We start from the raw sequence: 23,656 nt of genomic DNA, 5'->3' as shown, positions 1-23,656 counted from the left end.
ATAATACCATTTTGCTATTTCCTTTTGCAATACATCCTTCCATTTTATTGTGACGTTTTACGAGGGTCTTGAACCTCCCCATTTGTAACATTTCTACCAATATTACCCTAAAAACAAATACTGTACCCAAGAGCATTATGATATTTCCCATTGATATTTCCTATTTCCCATTTCCAGGTCCATCTGAACCCTAAAATGACATGGCCACCGTTCACTCTTCGTCGTTGCTGAAATTTACCCACTATGCCATTTACTGTCTGCAACTAAGTTATATCGCCATGTGATTTTTTAACTAATAATTTTAAGCCATTTATAGTTTAATTGGTGGCAGACAGACATTATTTAAGTAATTGCCTCTTCCAATTGTGGCAGAACCAAAATATGTTGGTTATAATTTTGTATTGAGCATACACTTAATTGCTTGTGTGACAATGTTACCATCCTCTCTTCAACTATATTCCCGCAATTGCAATCTGAAATGTTGCAATCACGTGCATTTCTCTCCCTCTCCTCTCGGAGCGCAGAGAGAGAGTGTGGTTTGGAGGATGGATGAGATTTCAGATAATAGCAGCAAGTCTATTAAAATAGAAAAATGTGGAACTTGAAATGGAATGTTATGGTTAATACACCTGCATTTTCAGAATGCAACACTTATTTTCTGTGTGACAAATGCTGGATTCTGTGTTTTGGGCCTCTGCAGATTATTCAAATTAAATCAAGTGTTTGATGTGATTTTCGATTGAATTTGCATTGATGTCAGAGTGATTAGAGGAACTAGAGAGCGTGAAGTACCAGGCCATTAGCGAATTTACTGCTGTTAGCAAGTTGGTTAGGCTACTAACACCCATCAGCCCCATTCCTTTACAGAGCACAGCTTTGGAGTAGTTACCGTGACTCAACGGTCACGTGGAATTTTACCGCGTTCATGGCTCGTGACCGCTGGTGTGGCGGTACTATGGTCACCGTAACAGCCCTAGGAGTCCCGCTCTCACCCTCTCGGCTGCGGCTGGTTCCACGGCCCCTCCTGTTGGGGCCCCCGCGGCCCCGGCTTGCCTCGCGATCCCTCTTGTCTCGGTTGTCCTTCATCTCAGAGGGTCCTCCCTCCTTCCCGGGGCCTCGTGCCTTTTTTCCAACCGTCTCCCAGGAGGTCTGAATGACAAAGAGACCTTATTGCAAACACGAATACACTTCACACTGAATAAGCAAACTTGAGAAATAGGTTGTAGATTTTGGTTATGAGAATCCGTTGAGTGCAAATTTGGGACTGACTAGTAAATGGGCTCCCTGCAATTGGTATCCATTTCTGGAGTTAATGAAATAGCTTGTTTTACTTCATAGTTTGTAAACAATGTAATTGTAAACAAACACTGTATAGAAGGGCTCTCCAAGCCTGTTCCTGGAGAGCTATCCCCGTGTAGGTTTTCGATCCAACCTCAGTTGTAACTAGTGGATTCAACTTATCAACCAGCCAATTATTAGAATCAGGTACACTAGATTAGGGTTGCAGCAAAAACCTACAGGACAGTAGCTCTCCAGGAACAGGGTTGGAGAGCTGTGCTGTATAGCCTGAAAACATGATTAGAACTATAATTTTGATCTCATGGATGGTCAGTACTAGCATCCATAACAGTCTATACATTTCAGAGTGATTACACTTCTCCAGCCCCATCACTCAGCCGTTTATCAAAACAGTAGCAGGGTGTTTGCTTTGTGGATGTTTGAACTGCAGATTGCCCCTTTAATGAGAGTTAGTGTCACTGGATGTGTATGCATGTCAGAGCGTGGATGCACGTGAGCCCCTGCGGTGAACCTCACTGTGTCAGAGGTGCTTTCCAGCAGGAAATTGATGGCTTTGTTGACATCCTCGTTGCAGTCATGGAGGGCCACCATACACTCATCTTGGGTCTTCCCAGTCACCTCAATCAGCTGTGGGAATACACACACACAATCAGCACTAGGCGGCAGGTAGTCTAGTGGTTAAGAGCATTGGACCAGTAACCGAAAGGTCGCTGGTTCAAATCCCTGAGCCAGCAATGTGGGAAAATCTGCCATTCTGCCCTTGAGCAAGGCAGTTAACCTCCAACAACAACTTCTCCCCGGGCGCAGAGGACGTCAATTAAGAGGGGTTGGGGCTAAATGCGGAAGACACATTTAGGTTGTGCAACTGACTAGGTATCCCCTTTTCCCAAGTAGACCATTTTTCTTAGCGTTTAAACTGCCATTTTAAAAAATGTATTATCATTTTCCCATTAAAACTAAGGAAAATGCATAAAATCCCACGTGAATTCACAATGCAGCTGTCGGCAACGGTTTGGGTCTTATGGTGAGTTCCTTTCAGATGATTAAGCATGGCACATGTACTACCATTACTGTACCCCAACTCCACCTCACAAAGTTTGCATTTCCTTCTCAAATTATTGACATACAGGACTTCACTGCTGTTGCTTGCCTTTCTCTGCCATTTTTCCAACTGTTAACAGCAATGACATTCTGGTTGAGACTCCCAGTGTAGACTCCATTTCTGAGTGTCAAGATTTGATTTTGTTCCTAAGATTCAGTATTTTTGGAACAGAGACCGATTAGTTGCCATACATCCAGTAACACAAACACTTGCATCTTTCATAGCAAACTAGTGAGGGGTGGAGTGAGAGGGGCACAGTATAGGCAGGTCGGCCACCAGGCAGGCAGTAAGAACCGTGCACTAGGCCCATCTATCAATAGCTGTATCTTGGAATTTCTTGGCTTGCAATGTCTTGCAACTTCAGTAAAGCAGGGCCTATCAATGAATAGGCTAGGATATTCTACATGCAACAGACCGAAGACTCTTTAGCGAAAAGAAAGAGCATGGGGTGTAATCATGAGTCCAAACAGTTTGGAACTAAAACGAGAGTTTCTATTGGACACTATAAGTCAGGTAGGTCCCTCCACGTAATGAATACGCCCCCAGACGAGCCAGCGCGAGGGAGAAGGCAGAAATATGTGCACCACGGTTCTGTCTTGGTAATCTGTATCTGGCAATGTCTTGCTTGCCTCGCAAATTCACCGAAGTAGCCTAAAGTTTGCCTCTTCCTCTGGTTTTACTTCAAATGAAACTTTCTCCAGGCCTTTATAGCCTATCGTGTACATAGACTATAACACAGAAAATAATATATTTTGTGATAACTGCACTGTGATTTTAATTTTGTGGAGAATTTATTTTCTTACGGTTAGGGATTTTTCTTAACGTTAAGGATCCCAATTTAATTTAAACGTTCACTGCCCTAATCAGCACGTGTGCACATAAAACAACTCAGTGGTACCGACACAAACACACTCACAAATACAAACAGACGTGTGTGGGGTGAGTGTGCATTGGTTCTGTACTTAAATCATATACACTGCTATACAAATGCCACATTTTTCACAACAACTTTCACACACTGTCCTCACCTGTTTGACCTTATCCTCAAAGTCTGCATCATTTTTGTCGTAGATCATCTGGGCAAGCCGAATCTGTTCTGCTGTGGCCTGCATTCAAAAAGAGTAGTTACACACAGGGGACCTCCATTGTTTGTATGTGTGGTAAGACTAAAAGGTGATCGGCACATTTTAAATATGTACCGGTGATGGTAAGAATAACATGAGAAAAGCTAATGCGTCCCCTGGATTTGGTATAACAAAGGCTAGGTGGGACATTAAGTCAAGTTGGCCAAGACGTGGAGTATATTGATGGATAGCTCTCGAAAACCCTTCTCCATAGGTATGGTTTTCTTGCGGTTACATTCACACACAGTTGGCTTCATGTGAACCACAATTCTGATGCTGTGTTTTAACATTTAGAAACATAAATAATCGTCGCTTTCAAAGCTGTTTTCGAAACATACGGTACAATGGCCCTTATTTCATATCCGCTCAAAATAATCTTTAAAATAAAAAATACACTTACTGTGGCAGTTTTGCACAGATCCACAAGCTGTGTGCCTCCAGTTGATGAACTACACTTCATCCCCGGTTACACTTACACACAGGTGTGTGGAGGACGCTAGATAGCAAATTAGCACAGGTGGCCGCCTGTCTTTCGTAAACAAGCGATGTAACATGGAGATATGGCCGTGTGGGAACACTAACCCTATAAAAATGCGTGTAGAAATTTAACCGATTAATTTTTTAAATATTTTCTAGCCGATATGAAAGATACATTCCTTATGTTTACAATACCGTACGCGATGTTTTAACATTCAGAACGCGCATTGGGGATCTTTAACAAAAAAAAGTACCCTACCAGAAGATACTATCGTCAATAGGCGCTAATGCAATTAGCATCTATGAATGGGTTAACTGATGAGTTGCACCAGTAACATAGTAGAAAAGGGGGGAAAATATACAACTGATTTGATGAGGTGCAGGCATACAGAACACGTAGAAAAAATAATGTATCTGCACACTGCAGAGCACCCGATCATCAAATAAAACATCTATTGCATCAGAGCTATAGAACGCGGCTACATTTTCTTAGTACCAGTAACACTCACCTCTGCCAGCAACCAAAATTACACTGTACAGTGTTGCGACTCTGAAATGGTGTATGAAACTCACCTGTATCTGTTTTTGTGGCTGTGTGGTTTGTGTTGTGGTGGGCAGCGCTCTGTCTCGAGTTCCTCGAGCTGGATTGCTGACCACTGAAGTCATCATATACAGTATATACAAAACAATGTATGTACAAAATAGAAAAATCTGAAACAGATGGGGGGGGGGGAACAGTCAGTCAAATGGACATCATAATCATTTCAACCTCAGACAGGACTGCTTGTACTGAGTCTTGCTTTTGTCTCAACTTTGCCTGTGCCATGTAAGACTATAACCCTGTCCATTGCCCTTCATGTTTAAATTTAGACATGCAGGCTGGGGGGGGCCTGTTCTGGTGTCAACTTACATCTCTCACGCACACAGTCAAAAACAGTCTCACAAACATAAATGTAATGGTCAAACAAGAACCACTCATACAATTGGCTAAGGTTAGAAAACCACAATACATTTTATTGAATTAAATAGCACCTATAAGTACTGGCAATTTGTAAGTGGCGAATATGGATTTGAAGGTTGTGCGTGTAGGTAGCGTTGAAAGTTATAGCTAGGCATTCAAACCACAGAGCGCCTAGTCCAACTCATGCGCAGCCATTTGGGATTGCCTAAAAAACTTGCGACGTGCCAAGGGTTCATGACGTGCCCGTGAAGTTACTAAAAACAACGTTAGCTAAATTAGGCCTCGCTAATAACGGAACGGCAAGCGGCTAGATGGCCTAGCTAGCCAACTAATTGACACATTTAAGTGTAATTCAGATAATCTCATGATAGTGCGTAGCTGGTTTGCTAGCTCTCGTCTCGCTAACAAAGCAGCTGCCATTGTTTGTTATTGTGACAGCTGTGTTCTCTAATCGGGGTGGGTACACAAATGAACAAACCAGTTTCGGATTCGATTAGCTACCAATAGGCTATGGTAGTTAGCTTAGCTGAGCGTCCTTATCGAGAAGAAGAAAGCTAACAAATCTTACAGTAATATAGTTATCTATTTCCAGGAATCAGTGCATCCCAAAATGAGCTTGGTTGTGCGCTTGATTATTTCGTTGATTCACATGTCAAGTCGATGACTAACGTTGACGTAGCTAGTTATAACGTTAACATGGACCAATAAATTATTCAAATGTCTAAAGTAAGCTTGAGCAAAGCACAAACTAATTGGCTGCCTCTAAACGTTAAATATCTAACTAGCTAAATGTTAACTAAATTACTGTAGTTAGCTAAATATTAATCCCATACCGTCCGTTGGATAGCTAGCTAAACATGCTACGGCAGATCACTTGGTTTGCGTTCACTGTCAGAGGCAAAAATAAACAATGTTGGACGGAGCTCTTTGTGTAAACGGCTAATATTAGCCAGTTAGCTAGTACCCCTAGCTAATGTTTTATAATAATGGTCGTTTTTTGATGAACAATCGCCCAGAAACGTTAGCTACTCCACACACGTCAACTAATAACATTAAATGAACTAATAACATGTAACTAGTACAGCTACTACAAATTGTACACAATACTACAATGTAACCCGCTAGAAAGAAGCGTGTGGACATGGCAAGGTAGCTAGTTACTTGACCCGTGAGTTATCTGGCTAGCATGCTAGTTAGCATACCCTTTTAGCATTTGAAAACGTTCGCACAATGCAATGTGCCATACGGCAGAGAGCTAGCTTCATCTGCATCTCGTCGCCACTTTAGCACTGAAGTGGCTAAGCTAACTGGCAACGTGAAATGATGGCTCGGTCTGTCTATTTTCGGAGTATCACTACAGTAAAGTGGATCAAACGTATACAACGACGGCCCGCACTGTATTTTTTCGTTTATGTCCATAATTATCATAACAAACATTTTTATTTCTTTACCTGCTAACACGCTTCACTCAGCCAGCAGCAGATGCCGTCACGTGACACACCGCGCCGTTGTTCAATCCTGTACGTGCTCGCTCCCTCCCCCTCCGGACACGCTGTTCTTCTTCTTCTTCAGTGGGGTTATCGGCAGTTGGCATCCAACGTTATGGTGCATTAACGCCACCTACTGTACTGGAGTGTTGGCCAGAGACAGGGAGAATCTAAATCCTACCTATCAGCCCCGTTGCTCTTAAAAAAGATACCGACATATTTGAGACTATATTTTATGACGTTCTTCTCAATATAATCTTTAAACAAATTTCCTGTATCCCCTTCTCCCTCATACTAGATCTCATCCTCTCTCTTTTCCTCTGATACTGCCCACACATAGCAATTAATGCTCCACGGTCTGTTTCCTGACAATAATCACACTTTCCTGTTGGATGCTTTCCTATCACATTTAATGTCTTATTCAACTGGCTGTGTCCCACCCTTAATCTTGTAAAAATAGCCTCCTCCCTTCTGTCCCTTCCTGTTGTCCTCGTTCCCCTCCACCCCCACATGGGCTTCTTCTTCTTCTTCTTCTTCTTCTTCTGTGGGTTTTATGGTGGCCTACAACCCCAAAAGGTGTATTGTCACCACCAACTGGACGGGTTGAAACCAAAACAAGGTAAAAAGAAAATCCATACGTGATTAGAAAACGAACTTAATCCACCCAAATAAAATAGTACATTGACAAAACAAAACTCCCACTTCTTCATCTCCCTTCTTTTTTAATTATTTAACTAGGCAAGTCAGTTAAGAACAAATTCTTATTTACAATGACGGCCAACACCTGCCAAACCCAGACAACGCTGGACCAATTGTGCGCTGCCCTATGGGACTCCCAATCACGTCCAGTTGTGATACAGCCTGGAATCGAACCAGGGGGTTTGTCTCAGTGATGTCTCAAGCACTGCGATGCAGTGCCTTAGACCGCTGCGCCACTCGGGAGCCCTAGGGCCTGAGAGGGTGGTACGGCTTGTGACAATATTCCATGTAAATCTTTCAGCCCCAGGAACCTCTCCACCACTTCCACAATGATTTCTATCTTTATCACCATAGCTATAAAGGCCACAAAGTCCACCTTCTTAACCTTTAAAATGTCAGGATCCTGCTGGTGAAAGACAACCCCTGCAGCCTGCAGTGAAGGCCTATTCACCAACATAGACTCTTCAAGTGCACCATTCAAACCCTCAGCCCTTTTTGGGACGTGCTGTTGATTAGTCAGTGGTTGGTTGGCCTCAGTGGCATTTGATTAGGCTGGCTCTGGTTGGTATTATGCCACCTACAAGGTGATGATTATGATGGCTCAAGGGAATCACATCTTCTGTTCATCCTTATCTACCAAAATGACCAATGAAATGATAGGTATTACAGTCTAAGATGTAGACATAGAGCGAAAAAAACAGAATGTGATTAAACTAAATGTATTTTGTGAGCTCAAACCCCAAATGTTAGTACAGAGTAATATTATTTCAACACCACTATCTTCTCTGGACACAAGTGAAGCAGTACATTTTAGATGATAATTTTAGTCATTTAGCAGGTGACTTACAATCAATGCATTCAACTAAGGTAGACCACACATGCATATACAGTGGGGAAAAAAAGTATTTAGTCAGCCACCAATTGTGCAAGTTCTCCCACTTAAGAAGATGAGAGAGGCCTGTAATTTTCATCATAGGTACACGTCAACTATGACAGACAAAATGAGAATTTTTTTTCCAGAAAATCACATTGTAGGATTTTTAATTAATTTATTGGCATATGATGGTGGAAAATAAGTATTTGGTCAATAACAAAAGTTTCTCAATACTTTGTTATATACCCTTTGTTGGCAATGACACAGGTCAAACGTTTTTTGTAAGTCTTCACAAGGTTTTCACACACTGTTGCTGGTATTTTGGCCCATTCCTCCATGCAGATCTCCTCTAGAGCAGTGATGTTTTGGGGCTGTCGCTGGGCAACACAGACTTTCAACTCCCTCCAAAGATTTTCTATGGGGTTGAGATCTGGAGACTGGCTAGGCCACTCCAGGACCTTGAAATGCTTCTTCTACGAAGCCACTCCTTCGTTGCCCGGGCGGTGTGTTTGGGATCATTGTCATGCTGAAAGACCCAGCCACGTTTCATCTTCAATGCCCTTGCTGATGGAAGGAGGGTTTCACTCAAAATCTCACGATACATGGCCCCATTCATTCTTTCCTTTACACGGATCAGTCGTCCTGGTCCCTTTGCAGAAAAACAGCCCCAAAGCATGATGTTTCCAACCCCATGCTTCACAGTAGGTATAGTGTTCTTTGGATGCAACTCAGCATTCTTTGTCCTCCAAACATGACGAGTTGAGTTTTTACCAAAAAGTTATATTTTGGTTTCATCTGACCATATGACATTCTCCCAATCCTCTTCTGGATCATCCAAATGCACTTCAGACGGGCCTGGACATGTACTGGCTTAAGCAGGGGGACACGTCTCGCACTGCAGGATTTGAGTCCCTGGCGGCGTAGTGTGTTACTGATGGTTGGCTTTGTTACTTTGGTCCCAGCTCTCAGCAGGTCATTCACTAGGTCCCCCCCGTGTGGTTCTGGGATTTTTGCTCACCGTTCTTGTGATCATTTTGACCCCACGGGGTGAGATCTTGCGTGGAGCCCCAGATCGAGGGAGATTATCAGTGGTCTTGTATGTCTTCCATTTCCTAATAATTGCTTTCACAGTTGATTTCTTCAAACCAAGCTGCTTACCTATTGCAGATTCAGTCTTCCCAGCCTGGTGCAGGTCTACAATTTTGTTTTTGGTGTCCTTTGACAGCTCTTTGGTCTTGGCCATTGTGAAGTTTGGAGTGTGACTGTTTGAGGTTGTGGACAGGTGTCTTTTATACTGATAACAAGTTCAAACAGGTGCCATTAATACAGGTAACGAGTGGAGGACAGAGGAGCCTCTTAAAGAAGAAGTTACAGGTCTGTGAGAGCCAGAAATCTTGCTTGTTTGTAGGTGACCAAATACTTATTTTCCACCATAATTTGCAAATAAATTCATTAAAAATCCTACAATGGGATTTTCTGGATTTTTTTTTCTCAATTTGTCTGTCATAGTTGACGTGTACCTATGATGAAAATTACAGGCCTCTCTCATCTTTTTAAGTGGGAGAACTTGCACAATTGGTGGCTGACTAAATACTTTTTTTCCCCACTGTAACAATCATTGAAAAAACAATCTAAATAGCCGCTATATGCAAAATCAGAGGCTCGGATGGTCTTTACTGAGCGGCGGCGGCAAAAGAGAGGCAGGCAAGGCGGCATCCTGAAAGGAGACTAGGTCGACGAGCATTGCCCTCTGTCCTATTGGTGAAGTTATTATGTGACTTGTTAAGCACATTTTCACTCCTGAACTTATTTAGGCTTGCCATAACAAAGGGGTTGAATACTTATTGACTCAAGACATTTCAACTTTTCATTTTTCATTAATTTGTAAACATTTCAAAAAATATATATTTTTTAATTAAGGCTGTAACACAACAAAATGTGGAAAAAGTAAAGGGGTGTGAGTACTTTCTGAAGGCACTGTACATACCCAAACCAGATGCCATGGATTAAAGGCAAGGCATTATTACAGGACTAAGATTTAATCCTACTACGCAGACTCTGACATTCGACAGATATGGCAGGGCTTGCAAACTATCATGGATTACAAAGGGAAACCCAGCCGCGAGCTGCCCAGTGACACAAGCCTACCAGATGAGCTAAATGCCTTCTATGCTCGCTTCGAGTCTAGCAACACTGAACCATGCATGAGAGCACCAGCTGTTCCGGACGACTGTGTGATCTCGCTCTCCATAGCCGATGTGAGTAAGACCTTTAAACAGGTTAACATTCGCAAGGCCAGACAGAATACCAGGACATAATAATATGCCATTTAGCAGACGCTTTTATCCAAAGCGACTTACAGTCATGTGTGCATACATTTTTACGTATGGGTGGTCCCGGGGATCGAACCCACTACCCTGGCGTTACAAGCGCCATTCTCTACCAATTGAGCTACAGAGGACCACATGCACTGACCAGCTGACAAGTGTCTTCACTGACATTTTCAACCTATACCTGACCCGGTCTATAATCCCAATTTCTTTCAAGCCGACCACCATAGTCCCCACGTGCCCAAGAACGCCAAGGTTACCTGCCTAAATTACTTGCCCCGTAGCATTCACATCTACAGCCATGAAATGCTTTGAAAGGCTGGTCATGGCTCACATCAACACCATCATCCCAGACACCCTGGACCCACTCCAATTCGCATACCGCCCGACAGATCCACAGATGACGCAATCTCTATTGCACTCCACACTGCCCTCACCCACCTGGACAAAAGGAATACCTTTGTAAGAATGGTGTTCATTGACTACAGCTCAGAATTCAACACCATAGTCCCCTCCAAGCTCATCACCAAGCTCAGGACCCTGGGACTGAACACCTCCCTCTGCAACTGGATCCTGGACTTCCTGACAGGCCATCCCCTGGCGGTGAGGGTAGGCAACAACACATCCGCCACGCTTACCATCAACACGGAGGCCCCTCAGGGGTGTGTGCTTAGTCCCCTCCTGTACTCCCTGTTCACCCACGACTGCATGGCCGCACACGATTCCAACACCATCATCAAGTTTGCTGACGACAAGACGGTGGTACTGATCACCGTCGACAATGAGACAGCCTTTAGGGAGGAGGTCAGAGACATGTCGTGTGGTGCCAGGACAATAGATCCTCAAAAAGTTCTAAAGCTGGCCCATTGAGAGCATCTTGACTAGCTGCATCACCTCTTGGTACGCCAAATGCAAGGCACCCAACCGCAAGGCGCTACAGGGGGTGGTGAGCAATGTTCCCTCTAAGCTGCGCGCGTGCGCGGGCACGCAGTAGCCCCAAGACTGCCACTCATCTCCCCCAGGACTGCTGGGCAGAAGAACTATCAGCCCACGGAGAGAAGCACGAGATTGAACTTCACTCAACTTTCTAGAGTTTTCCCTGTTAGTTAACACTATCAACATTCCCCTTTACTGTGGCAATTGTGATCGAATCAACACAACATTAGCCACTTTCAATGCAACATACCGAAAAACAGAATGAATGGAAGGCACCAGGGACAAACAGGGACAGACTACCTGAACTTGTCCAATACAAAAAGCTTGTTTGTGCACTAATAATTGAGCCCCTGGTTGTTTCCTCCAGGTCCGGGGTGTTGCTGTAGGGCTATAGGGTGGGTAAGGTAGGGCTGTAGCTGAGCTCTCATGCTCTGAACGCACACAGCCTTTTGCTCCATGATCTCCTCCAGTTTCTGAACGTACTCCCTGAAGTCCTGAAGGATAGAGAGAGGGACCGGTGAGACAGACAGGGAAGGAAGATGGATCAACAAATGGTAGACAGTCATGGAGAGCACTACTCTCAAACAAGGTGTCCTATTCAGCAACAAAAATAGCAATTGCAATGAATCTAATGAATCCAATCCATGATTTATGAGCTAGTATATTGATATATCTCTATATGGAATACTTATATATATAAGGTGTTGAGTTCTCACCATGTCAGGCTGTTGGCACAGCAGTGTCCCCTCTCTACGACACAGAGACTCCATCTCCTCCAACTGCTCCCAATGGGCCTGGACAATACACCACCTGAGGGACACAGAAGGGAGAAATGGAGAGAAAGAAAGAAAGAGAGAGAGAGAGAGAGAGAGAGAGAGAGAGAGAGAGAGAGAGAGAGAGAGAGAGAGAGAGAGAGAGAGAGAGAGAGAGGGAGGGAGAGAGAGAGGGAGAGAGAGAAATAGAGAGAGAGAAATAGAAAGAGAGAGAGAGAGAAATAGAGAGAGAGAGAGAGAGAGAGAGAGAGAGAGAGAGAGAGTGAGAGGGGGGAGAGAGAGAGAGAGAGAGAGAGAGAGAGAGAGAGAGAGAGAGAGGAAGAGATGGCAAGAGATAGAGCCAGGATGAGTAAGGAACCATAAACCTACACATTGTTCATGCTACATAACAGATAGACTTGAACTTACTGGGCATGCTCCAGGGCTTCCTGAGTAGAGAGGGAGAGGATGGCTGGGGGTCCAAAGTGCTTTAACAGACTGTCTGGACTGTATGAACTGCTTGAACCGCTGAGACGGCATGGAATGTGGAGATTAGGAGGACTGTTTGAACTGGGCGACTGAGATTGGTCCTGCAAAATGTTAAGTTGGACGGAGTTGTTCATTTGTTGGATAATTTGCACACTAGGCATGGAGGAGTTAGGTGTATCCTGAAAAGTGTGTTTAGTAGTGATGGGAGGCTTATGTGTATGTTGTGGTATATGGGTGGTAGGCAGAGGGTGCGATGTGTGTGTGTTGTGCTGGACTGGGCCTTGGGAACACTTGGTTGTGTGTGTATTGGATACAGTGAGGTTGTGTGGTGAGTGGAGGTGTGGAGAAGGGCCAGGGGGACAGGCAGAGTCTCTGGAGCCTAGGACCTCACTCCCTAACTGGGCTGTGGTTTTCAAGATTCCTCCTTGGTCTTGGACAGACACCAGGGAGACCACAGGGGCAGATGGTTTGGTCATAGCTGGTCAGAACAGACAGTATTAGAGCAACATCTTACTATTTCTTAACACGCAATCCCCTAAAAAAAATGTAATTCTCACATATTAACAATGTCAATGAGAAGATGGCAATTATTTACACAGATATTATGTAAACAATGCAGGAAAAAAAGCATTGCACAAGCTTGTGTATGTGAGTATGGAACTCACCCATTCTCCAGAGAGGAGCAGCGTCCATCTTGGATCTCCTCTGATCCATGTGGCCTTCAGGTGTCACTGTCTTAGGAAGGACACAACCAGTCTGCACTCGCAGAAACTGCTTTACAAGAAGAGAGAGTCCAACACCTTCCCTTTCGTCTTCTCCACTCTTCCCATCTATCCCTAGAGTGGGTACTAGAGACTGGCCACCCTCCACCACCCCTTTTCCCATTCCACTTTCCCTAGACAAGAGGGAGCGGGAGTAAATGCTGTGTGGTACCTGCTGGCAGAGGAAGGAGTCTGTTGCTGCCAGCCTGTCTACTTGAAGCAAGGAAAGTGAGAGGGGATCCATGGTGCAGCTGGATGAATCGCCCGAGGATTCACGGTGTGGTGGTGAAGAAGGGGGCATTTGAGCTACAACTCCAGAATTACTTTGTCTCTCAGGGGGAAGCCTTGTGGTGCCAACTGCTGCTCCCCTCCCCGTCTGCACAAAGGACAGAAGGGGGGTGGCAGGGTCTATCTGACGTAACAGCTCAGCACCTGGTAGCACTGTTCTCTCTCTGGGGCTCAGTGGTACTCCCTTCAGGCAGGGGCAAGGGGGGACATTTTGGAAGTGTAGGCACAGGCCACTGGAGCTCTGGTTGATGTGCTTGGACTCCAGGGACAGGTCGTTGAGCTTGGCCGGGGGTGGGGGTGGAGAGAGGGGCCTCTCGGCCAGAGCGTGGCGGCTGCGGTGGTGGTGTCGGTGAAGGCTGTCGTTGTCACTGTTGCTGTCTGCGGAGCCGAGGGTAAAGGCATTAACGTCAACCTCTCCTTCCTCCTCTGTGCTCCATTCAGACTCCAGCAGGATATCTTCTTCTCCTCTCTCCTCGTGTTCCCCTGCCCACCCCCTCCTCTCAGCTGCCTTGCGGAGGCTAGATGGTACCCGTTCCTCCTCCCCAAGACCCAACACAGCCCCTGTCCACCTGCCGCCCTCTTCTGACTCTACCACTCTACACTCTGGCCATGCCCATCTCCCTCTCCCCTCCTCCTCCTCGGGTGACCCCCATTCGTCCCCACTCCCTCTCTCCACTCCTCCTCCTCCTGTCCCTCTGTCGTCCACCCTGCTGATGGTAGACAGCACTGATCCAGCCCCGGGGACGAGACACTCGAGGATGTGCTCTCCACTACCATCATTATCTCCTTCATTATCATCATCATCAACTTCATTATCATCATCATCATTGTGGCAGTGGCTCTGAGACATGTTGTTAGAGAAGTGACTCTGTCCCTGCCCCTTTGCCTCCACTGTGACCCCTGCAGGCCCTTCCCCCCGGAGTGGGAGGTGGTCTGCCCCGGCCACAGCAGTGGCCCTGTACCCAGCCAGCAGCTCCTCCAGACCACGGCAGACAGACGGCGAGCCAGACAGAGGCTGCTGGAGCCACTGCATCTGCTGCAGCTGCTGGTGGTATCTTCTCAAATGCCTCTCTCTTTCCTTCTCGCTCTCCCGCTCCTTTGGCGTCTCAGTTTCTCTCTCCCTTTGCCGTTCTGTACTAGTCCTCCTATCTCTCTCCCTGTCCTCTCCTAACTCTCTCTGTCCCTCAGCCGTCTTCTCTCTTTCCCACTCCCCCACAATTCGGTCCTGCTCTATCCATCTTCTGCCCTCTCCCTCTCCTTTACTCGTAGTAGTCCTCTGCCTCTCTGCTCCTCTGACGCAGGAAGCAGCAGCTGCCCTTTGACCTATGGCCATCTTACTTGTAGTGGCTCCTCTTTCTCTGGGTGTTTCCCAAAGGGGTGTCCTCAACTCTCCCATTCGCTGTCTCGTCACCAGAGCCGCCCCATGGTCCTGTTCCGTGTTGGAATCATCTGTCTTCTCACGTTTCTTTCTTTGCCCTTTCTTTTCCACCTCCCTCTCTCTATCCCGCCTCCTATCCCTCTCTCCCACTCCCTCACTCCTCCTGCGCCGCCAAAGCCCCTGGCCCAGTGAGCCCCTCACAGGTGTGGTGTGCTCCAAACAGAGGTCTTCTCTCCCCCTTCCAAAGCCCTCCCCCGCCCCCCGGCCCTTTGGTGTGGAGCAGAGCAGGGCTTCCCCTGGGGCTAACCTCCTGGCAGGGGTGCCAGTCACGTCTCGGGCCTCTCTGTGACCCCCCAACTTCACTCTTTTTGGGGGACTTTTCCCCCTGCTGGCGCTACTACCACTGCTGCTGCTAGTCTGATCGGGTTTCAGGGATGGGGACTGGGAGACTGTGGGCCGTCTTCTACCCACTCCCCCCCTCAGCTCCTTCACCCTGTAGAGGCCATAGGAGATGATATATCACTCACTGTCATATGGCTAATGTCACTGACCAATTAAACAATGTCGTCAAAACTGCTGAGTCTGAGTGTGTGTTCTTATAGGACCTACGTAATACACACTCACCGGTCAGTGTATCTCAGCGTATTGAGTGTGTGTTCGGTTGCTAGGTGACTGGGGGAAATGTTTGCAATCATACATGTCTTTGAATCACCAACAAAGGAGTCCTTCAAAACCTATACAGAGAACAAGGTAAACACAGTTTGAACAAAGTGGTACTGACACAAATTCTATAATTCCCTGTGAACAACACAGTTGAAGCACAAGCCTGGTGTGGAACCCGTGAACGTTTGCAATGTGTGTGTGATTCTTTACCTGCGTGAGCTTGCTCTGTCTGAATGGTGTGTGTGACTGCTCTTGGTCCAGAGAACGGATACATTCTTTCAGCTGAAACAAATAAGCTACACGTTAACAGCAATCACATTGAACAATAAAGTGTTGTATTGTATCCTATTGTGTGTGTTGCCCTCACTGCCAGTAGACTCTGGTTGATCTCTGCCCCCTCCATGCGGCTCAGTCTGTCTGGGTCTCTGGAGTCTGCTGCTCTCTCACTCCCAGCTAGATCCACAAATGACATCCTACACAACACAGTGTGGGATACATTGTGGTCCGATGACTTTTAATTTAATGTCACCTAAACTATGTTACAAAGCTACTGAATTGCAAACACACACCCACACACACAGAGTGGCAGTATAGCTAATCATACATAAAATAACACATTAAACCTCAGGTATATTGCTGAATATGTGCTTTATTTTAGATTATAAAATGTCCTAATCTTGGAAAAGTCATCTAAAAAAAGTGTCTGAATTGCAATGTGCAAACTCCATATACCTGGTAGATAATTTGCTATATATCGCTCTCAAAAAACAAAAATACGGAATTATTTTTGCTACATGGAACTAATTTGTCGGATTTGTCCTATAACTCATTATAACATGACACTGACCTGCCAGTGGCCCGATGGCCAGAGTCTCTGAGCTGTATCTGGAGCAGAGCATGGGAGCGGGACGACACAGGGTTGACTCCACTCACCCCCTGGGTGCGCTCCCCTGTACCCCACAAAATCACCTGGAGGACGGAGAGAGGAGAAGGTGGGGAGGACGAATGAGGAGGGGTGGAGGCAAGAGAAGAGATGAAAGGAGGATGGAATGGAGAAGGGAAGTCAATCAAAACCGCAAGGCAGGGAGGTCAAATGGATAATAAAACAGATGAGAATAGGAAGAATGAGAAGAGAGGGATAAAGGTCTCGCCTCCAGCAATGAGTTGACAGACTCCACTTTGACCTCTCTCAGCCCTGCTATCTGAACCACCTGGTGCCCATCCTCCCTCGCAAACAACCTGCACAGAGAAGACACAGATGTCATTATAAAGGGACCCATCAGAGGTTTACTGGTTCAGTGGTTCACTGAGTTCATTGAGTGGTTCACTGAGTAGTTCACAGGTTCAGTGGTTCGCTGAGTGGTTCGCTGAGTGGTTCAGTGGTTCAACTGGTTCAGTGGTTCAATGTTATTATGAAGGGACCAATCAGAGAGTAAGGTTATGACCATGTCATTATGAAGGGACCAATCAGAGAGCAGGGTTATGTTCAGCGATGTAGTCAATTTACTAAACCTCGAGTCCGAGTCGAGTCCCAAGTCTCTGGTGTTCGAGTCAGAGTCAAAGTTAGAGTGTTACATTATGAAATATTTTCTGAAAACAAAGTCACTACTACTGGTCGAGTTAAGTCAATCCTGAACTTGAGTACTAAAAAACTGTGCACGCCCACACACACACACCGTTTTCTATTGTCCAACAAGTCGTAGAGCTGGCCACAGTAGATCTCAAAGAAGCTGACATAGACATAGATGTGGGATGGGACTGGAGAGTTGCCACGGTCCTGGGTGGAGTGAAGCTGGGTGAAGATGTCCCTGGCAGCCAGCGCGTATAGCCCCTGTCTCTGAGGAGGACAACCCAGCATGGTGTGTGTCTTTCCTGCTCCCGTCTGGCCGTACGCAAAACAAGTGGCCTTGCCTCTACAGACAGAAATAGGTCACACAATATCACATTACAAATCAAATCAAATTTTATTTGTCACATGCTTCGTAAACAACAGGTGTAGACTAACAGTGAAATGCTTACTTACAGGCCCTTCCCAACAATGCAGAGAGAAAAAAATAGAGAAATAGTAGAAGAAATAGAAGAAATTGAAAAATAATAACACAAGGAATAAATACACAATGAGTAACGATAACTTGGCTATATACATGGGGTACCAGTACCGAGTCGATGTGCAGGGCTACGAGGTAATTGAGGTAGATATGTACATATAGGTCGGGATAGATAAGTGACTAGGCAACGGGATAGATAATAAACAGTAACAGCTGCGTATGTGATGAGTCAAAAGAGATTAGTGCAAAAAGGGTCAATGCAGATATTCCGGGTAGCTATTGGTTAACTATTTAAGTAACTATTAGCAGTCTTATAGCTTGAGGGTAGAAGCTGTTCAGGGTCATGTTGGTTCCAGACTTGGTCATCGATACTACTTGCCGTGTGGTAGCAGAGAGAACAGTCTGTGACTTGGGTGGCTGAAGTCTTTGACGATTTTTAGGGCCTTCCTCTGACACATCCTGGTATAGAGGTCCTGGATGGCAGGGAGCTTGTCCCCAGTCATGTACTCAGGGTTCGTACAGACAGTAGCAAGTCATATTCAAGGACCATCAATTTGTAATAGTTCATATTGTGCTATTGTTTCTAGTCGCCACCAGATGGCAGTATATCACCACAACCTCATGAAATAAATGACTTATTTACTACATACATATGTGGTAAGTCAGTACTGATGATTTTATAATTTGGGTAGTATTGCGGCAGAGTTTTGGGACATGCCTACTGGTGAACACACATTTCCTATTCACATTACTACACAACTCCAGCTTAATGACTGGGTGGGCTGTGTGAGGGAAACGGCACGTGAACAGCCACCAGAACAGCAGGTGTACGAACAGCTGTGAATGAAAAGCTCTGGAGGTTGTTGCAGAGAAAAAGTCACATCGTGTAGAACTGGCGCCAGCGCAGGATGCCGCGTTGTGTCTTTCCCCCTTCATGTGGCTCTTCAGGGCCGATTCACCCAGGGCCGATTCACCCAGTCTGATGCATTTTTTGCACCTTAGATGTTGTGGGTTGGTTGGCTCCAGAAATGTAGTGGTAAAACAAGGTGGGTAAACTATACTGAACAAAAATATAAAACGCAACAAAAAAGTGTTGTTCCCATGTTTCATGAGCTGAAATAAAAGATCCCAGACATTTTCCATACGCACAAAAGGCAGGTTTGAATCTATATTTTCCCAGCGGTTTAGCTATCTATGTGATGTTTGGCGGCACCTAATCAGTCAGTTCTGTACCTGCCTGGCTGAGTGGCAGTGTGGGTGGAATGAGCGAGCTTGCCTGGCAACCACAGCACGAAACACGTGAGGAAATAAAACTTGGTAGTCTGCCTGGAAATTAATTTGCAAGAGAAATCCATTTTTATAATATTTTTCATAAACGTATTTGATCATTATCTGTTCTCCTCTCATAATTAATTCAAGTACTTTTCAAGTACCAACTTCAGAAAATGTCAGATTTTTAAGGTATTCCAGTACTTGAATTTCAGAGTGCCAAATTCAAGTACTTTAAGCACCTCAAGCACCTTGTGCGAACCCTGTGTCCTGGGCGTATGCACTACCCTCTGTAGCGCCTTGTGTTCGGATGCCAAGCAGTTGCCATACCAAGCGGTGATGCAGCCAGTCAAGATGCTCTCAACGGTGCAGCTGTAGAGCTTTTTGAGGATCTGAGGGCCCATGCCACATCTTTTCAGCCTCCTGAGGGGGAAGAGGCGTTGCCGTGCCCTCTTCACGACTGTGTTGATGTGTGTGGACCATGATGGTTCTTTAGTGATGTGGACACTGAGGAACTTGGAGCTCTCGACCTGTTCGACCTGTTTGAGCGTAACTGTTTTAGGGTACATTCCACACGGGGGAATATGGCTAACATCGACTTTTCTTATTGGAGTCCCTCCCCGTATTCTTTAGTTTGGTGCCTAATGAACACAACACAAGGTTCCTTACCCATTGAGGACATGCTGTATCAGGGGAAAGGCTGTTTTCAGATACACATCCACATTGGAGCTCTCCTCCCCAAACACCTCATCATAATAAAACCTGTGCTGTGGAGGGGACCAGAGAAGAGCGCAGACACACACACACAGATCAACACTGTGTTACATGGATCAGGGGGCCTGAAGCCTTAACACTGGTTAAGACTGAATGATGTACACAGTACATCCAAACATACAGATGTAGGATCTTAATTTTGATCACTCTTTTGTTAATGCACAGCAGGAAATGCAAGCTTGTAGTGTATTTGCGTTTTAAAAAGGTTTCTAAAGTTTGTTATTCCTACTTTGAAATTCAGACTTTACTTACCCTAACAAACAATTTATCAACCCCTACAAAAATGTCCATTAACTATAATCCACATAATAATTCACATTTCCTGTTGCTGCAGGATTATTTTTCTGCTGTAGCAAACTGGCTCAAATTAAGATCCTACATCTGTATGATATACAAACCTACATACTCTGTCTCCTTTATTGTACCTACATACTGTATATTCACTGTCTGTATACACTGTGTACTGTATAAATTGTTATATTCAAGTCTTGCTAGACTCTGTCCTCTGTGACTGTGTGTAATGTAGCCTCTGAGTGTACTGTACATTAGAGCTCTGCTACCCGAACCGAGCCCGACAAGCCCCGACATTATACATCAGGTTATGGCCATGTAGGGCCTGTTTTTTCATCAATAACTAGGGTACGGGCAGGGCTCGGGTATCACTAAATTGATCAATAACATTTTGAAGCTGAGCCATTTGCGCGTGCTCTGCTGCGCAGTACAGGCATATCTGACTAAGATCATAACATGGTGTCAGAAATGCTTCAACCTCGTCAAATATAAGACAGGAGAGATTATTTCACAGAAAATTATAATGTTAATTGAGTTTTGTCGGAGTTTAGAGTGATGAAAAGTAGCTAACAGCTAACTGCTGTCTCATTTCTCTTCATTGAGCAGAGTAGCCCAAGCGGAGCCGTTGCTATGGATACTCACAGACTCAGAGCGCCATGAGCAGAGCGCATGCAGAGTGAGCTGCGCGAAGGAAGTGAGTGACAAAGAGGAGCAGCTAATGAATTTACTAAAGGGGGAAGTTATTTTTGATTTCGGGTATCGGGCAGGGCCGGGCCTTGAATTTGGCAGAAGCAATCGGGCCTGGGTAGGGTAGGGCCTGAGCGTCACGAGCATGGGTAGGGCTCGGGCTTAAAATTCACGCCTGTGCAGGGCTCTACTGTACCTGGTACCTACTTGTAGTATGTACTGGGTCAGGTCCACTGTCTCTTTGCTCTCGTGGACCACCACAGAGTCTCCATCCTGGGCTGTGACCACGTCTGCCTCCCCTCTCCTGTTCTCAGCATGGGTCAGGGGCCTCTTCCTCACACACACACTGATCCGCTGCTCACCTGCCTCCCTAAAACACACACACGCGCAAATTGCAGGGGGTCTATTGTCCAACAGTACAATTAATAAGAGAGAGTTACCTTTTCCAAGTAACCAAGTGTGAGGGGCAGTTATTTGGAGAATGAAAAGAAATAGGAAAACAGATGAAAGGAGAGATAGCAGCAGACCAGAGCCTAGTAGCCCATACATTAACTACAACAGCATTATACACAATTGAAACATAATACAACTTACTTTCTGGTTGACACTGGACAATTCAGGGGCAGACCATAGTTGTAGCCAAGAGTTCTCTTCGATGTGTACATGCATGTGGGCTCATCCGTCCTCCTAGATGTCCCATCCGCCTCCCGGCACACCTCAGGTCTTGCCCTGCTGCTGATGGTAATGGCCTCGTTGTAAACGCAGACGCTCTGACGATGGCTCACTTTGCTGTTGCTCCTGTGCATTGTGGTCCGTCTGACAGTCTGCTTGTGAGGACAGCTACGCCTCGGCGTACCACTGATCTGGGTTCTGTGTGTGGGTGACCCTCTGCTGATGTCAGAGCGTGGTTTGGGTTTAACCCCAGTGTTCGGGCTCGGGAAGGTGAGGACACCAGCCCCCCTATAACTGTCGTAGTCACTGAGCCATCCGCGTTTGGGTTCGCTAGACCTACCATCACCATCAAAATCTAGCTGCCTGCATGTGGGGACTTTGCTGCCTGAAGTGAAAGTCTTTGTTGTTATCACAACTCTATCATCATCGTGGCCCCCATGGTCCTCCTCTTCCTCCTCCTCCAGAGACTTGACCAGCTGTACCAGATGGAACAGCCGGGCACGGTCCCCCATGCTGTGGACCCCCAAGCTCGAGTAGTCCCCCATTGTGATCAAAGACAGGTGTCCCGCACGTCTCAGCCCCTTTGCGGTAAAACAAGGGTAGTGACGCTGCAGCCCGACCTCGCGCAGGCACTCGTACAGGCATGATGTCATCGCCTCAACTGGTTCCTTCTCACCTCTTGCATGTGCACGCAATCCCTGTGAGAGAATGAGTGGTGGTCATTCCATCGGGTTAATGTTAGAGCGCGCTGTCCCCAAGGCGGCACAACCAAATAGACCTTCAGTAGCCTCGTCTACAAATGTATAAACCGGTGGCACATTACAAGACAACTCCCTTGCTTACACCTTGCCTTCCTCCGTGCTTTTTGTTGATGAATGACAGCCTACTCTTGTGGCTGGGTGAGCTGCACGCTTTGATGCAGAAACTTGACACTGCTAATGGACCCGGTGGCACTAGTCACGTCACACATTGCAGTGTAGCAAATATGATAAATATAGATGAGCCAACAGAACAACAGCTGTCATAGCTTTACAGTTATGTTGACAGCTGCAGTGCTCTGACAGTTGTGAAGGATCATGTCATGAAAACTCTGAACCAAATAAAGTCGGAATTCACTGGGATGTTGTTGAGGACCCAGGGAAGGAAAATGCTGTAAACATTTAAATAATCCTTTTGTCATCATCTCTCACCTCACCAGGCTATATTATATAAGTGAACCTTCTTGCAAGTGTGCTGGCTGTAGTTTTTACAAAGAAAGGTGAGTTGCCAAGCAAATAGGTTAGTCCAAAAGTGCCCACATCACTCACCAATGTTCGAACTTCGAAGCCAGTCTCCTCTTCTGACGATTAACTGACCAAACGAGCTCCCTGTCTCGTGTATCAAAGCTAAGTAACTAACATACACATTACATTTTTAAACAGTGGAAATCTTCTTCCCACTGTTTCCGTACACAAAAAGCATCTCCATAACGACGGTTTGAGTTAGCGCATTTCTTCCCGCTGTAAACTCAGACCAATGAGCATACTTCTGCATGTGCATGGAGTTGAGAAAGGCAGGAAAGGGCAGAATTAGTTTGCATGGTACGCTGGCTGCTGGCGGATCGGAATCATTCCATTTGCGCTCGGCGCGCTGCACTCACATGGCCCCTCGCGTTTTGTCTGCTATTCATTAGCTGGTGTGCCAAAAGCTATGTGAGAGTTAACTTGATTTTTTTTGTAAGGAAAACTACGTTTCTTTAAAAAATATCAAAAAGTTGAGCCCTTTTGCCGTGACATTGTGTATCGCAATGCCGTGACCCGGATTCGAACCGGGGTTGCTGCGGCCACAACGCAGAGTACTAACCACTATACGATCACGGCGAGCTACCAGGGCTTTGAAACTCATGGGAGAAATTAGGCAGTTGACGGGAGAAATTAGGATTTGTATTGCCATTGATAAACTAGTTAAACGTTAGCGTTGTGTGTTTTTTTTTTACATTGAATTTAAGGAGTGAAATCATTTTCCAAGGATTTTACATTGGCGGTTTCCTAGATTTAATTTGAATGTGCTTGCTGAAGGCAAGACCACTCTAGATTTCTTACATACTTCTTATTAATGTGCTTGCTGAAAACAAGACCACTCTAGCACTATTCTGCTCGCTCTAGTGCTTTAACCCAACTGGGGCAATTCTAGGATTTTCTTTTCTTGGGTGGCAGAGGGACCAAGAACCAGTCATGGGAAAATGGCCTTAAACTACGACGCATTGTATTAAATAACTGCTTCAACTGTACATTTGTATCTGCCCTAATCAGGCAC

The 23,656-nt window shown here is 45.7% G+C and overlaps 2 protein-coding genes and 1 non-coding gene across 3 annotated transcripts in view; all 3 read right to left on the bottom strand.

Annotated features, from left to right (window-relative positions):
* LOC121551982 (ubiquitin-associated protein 2) overlaps nucleotides 1-6,516 on the bottom strand; it is a 31,764-nt gene extending 25,248 nt beyond the window's left edge. The window contains 5 exon segments of the mRNA XM_041864679.2: nucleotides 993-1,149; nucleotides 1,816-1,926; nucleotides 3,430-3,507; nucleotides 4,576-4,713; nucleotides 6,415-6,516. Coding sequence (XP_041720613.2) covers nucleotides 993-1,149; nucleotides 1,816-1,926; nucleotides 3,430-3,507; nucleotides 4,576-4,671 — 442 coding nt within the window. The 5' untranslated portion in view covers nucleotides 4,672-4,713; nucleotides 6,415-6,516.
* Nucleotides 6,517-11,041: 4,525 nt separating this feature from the next.
* On the bottom strand, nucleotides 11,042-16,691 carry LOC121551926. Its single transcript, XM_041864607.1, has 8 exons — nucleotides 16,468-16,691; nucleotides 15,988-16,093; nucleotides 15,831-15,902; nucleotides 15,582-15,691; nucleotides 13,196-15,450; nucleotides 12,471-13,008; nucleotides 12,006-12,099; nucleotides 11,042-11,783 (listed from the first exon to the last, which is right to left on the bottom strand). Exons 2-8 carry the CDS (start codon nucleotides 16,090-16,092, stop codon nucleotides 11,625-11,627), a joined length of 3,333 nt encoding a protein of 1,110 aa, XP_041720541.1. The 5' UTR covers nucleotide 16,093; nucleotides 16,468-16,691; the 3' UTR covers nucleotides 11,042-11,624.
* Nucleotides 16,692-23,148: 6,457 nt separating this feature from the next.
* trnah-gug lies at nucleotides 23,149-23,220 on the bottom strand. The gene has a single exon. It is a non-coding gene; the product is annotated as a tRNA-His (tRNA).
* Between the last annotated feature and the right edge of the window lie 436 nt (nucleotides 23,221-23,656).

Source organism: Coregonus clupeaformis, chromosome 18, assembly GCF_020615455.1.
Source record: "Coregonus clupeaformis isolate EN_2021a chromosome 18, ASM2061545v1, whole genome shotgun sequence".
In the NCBI taxonomy this organism is placed as follows: Eukaryota; Metazoa; Chordata; class Actinopteri; order Salmoniformes; family Salmonidae; genus Coregonus; species Coregonus clupeaformis.
The sequence above is the reverse complement of the archived record's forward strand: the minus strand, read 5'-3'. Positions and strand labels throughout refer to the sequence as shown.

What these genes read in the sequence shown, in the direction of transcription:
- LOC121551926 (XM_041864607.1), bottom strand. Translation starts at nt 16,092, where the DNA reads ATGTCATTTGTGGATCTAGCTGGGAGTGAGAGAGCAGCAGACTCCAGA. An exon ending in TGCTCCTCTCTGGAGAATGG is followed by an intron (nt 13,009 to 13,195) that starts GTGAGTTCCATA and finishes TGTTCTGACCAG; the next exon opens with CTATGACCAAACCATCTGCC. An exon ending in TGTGCCAACAGCCTGACATG is followed by an intron (nt 11,784 to 12,005) that starts GTGAGAACTCAA and finishes TCTATCCTTCAG; the next exon opens with GACTTCAGGGAGTACGTTCA.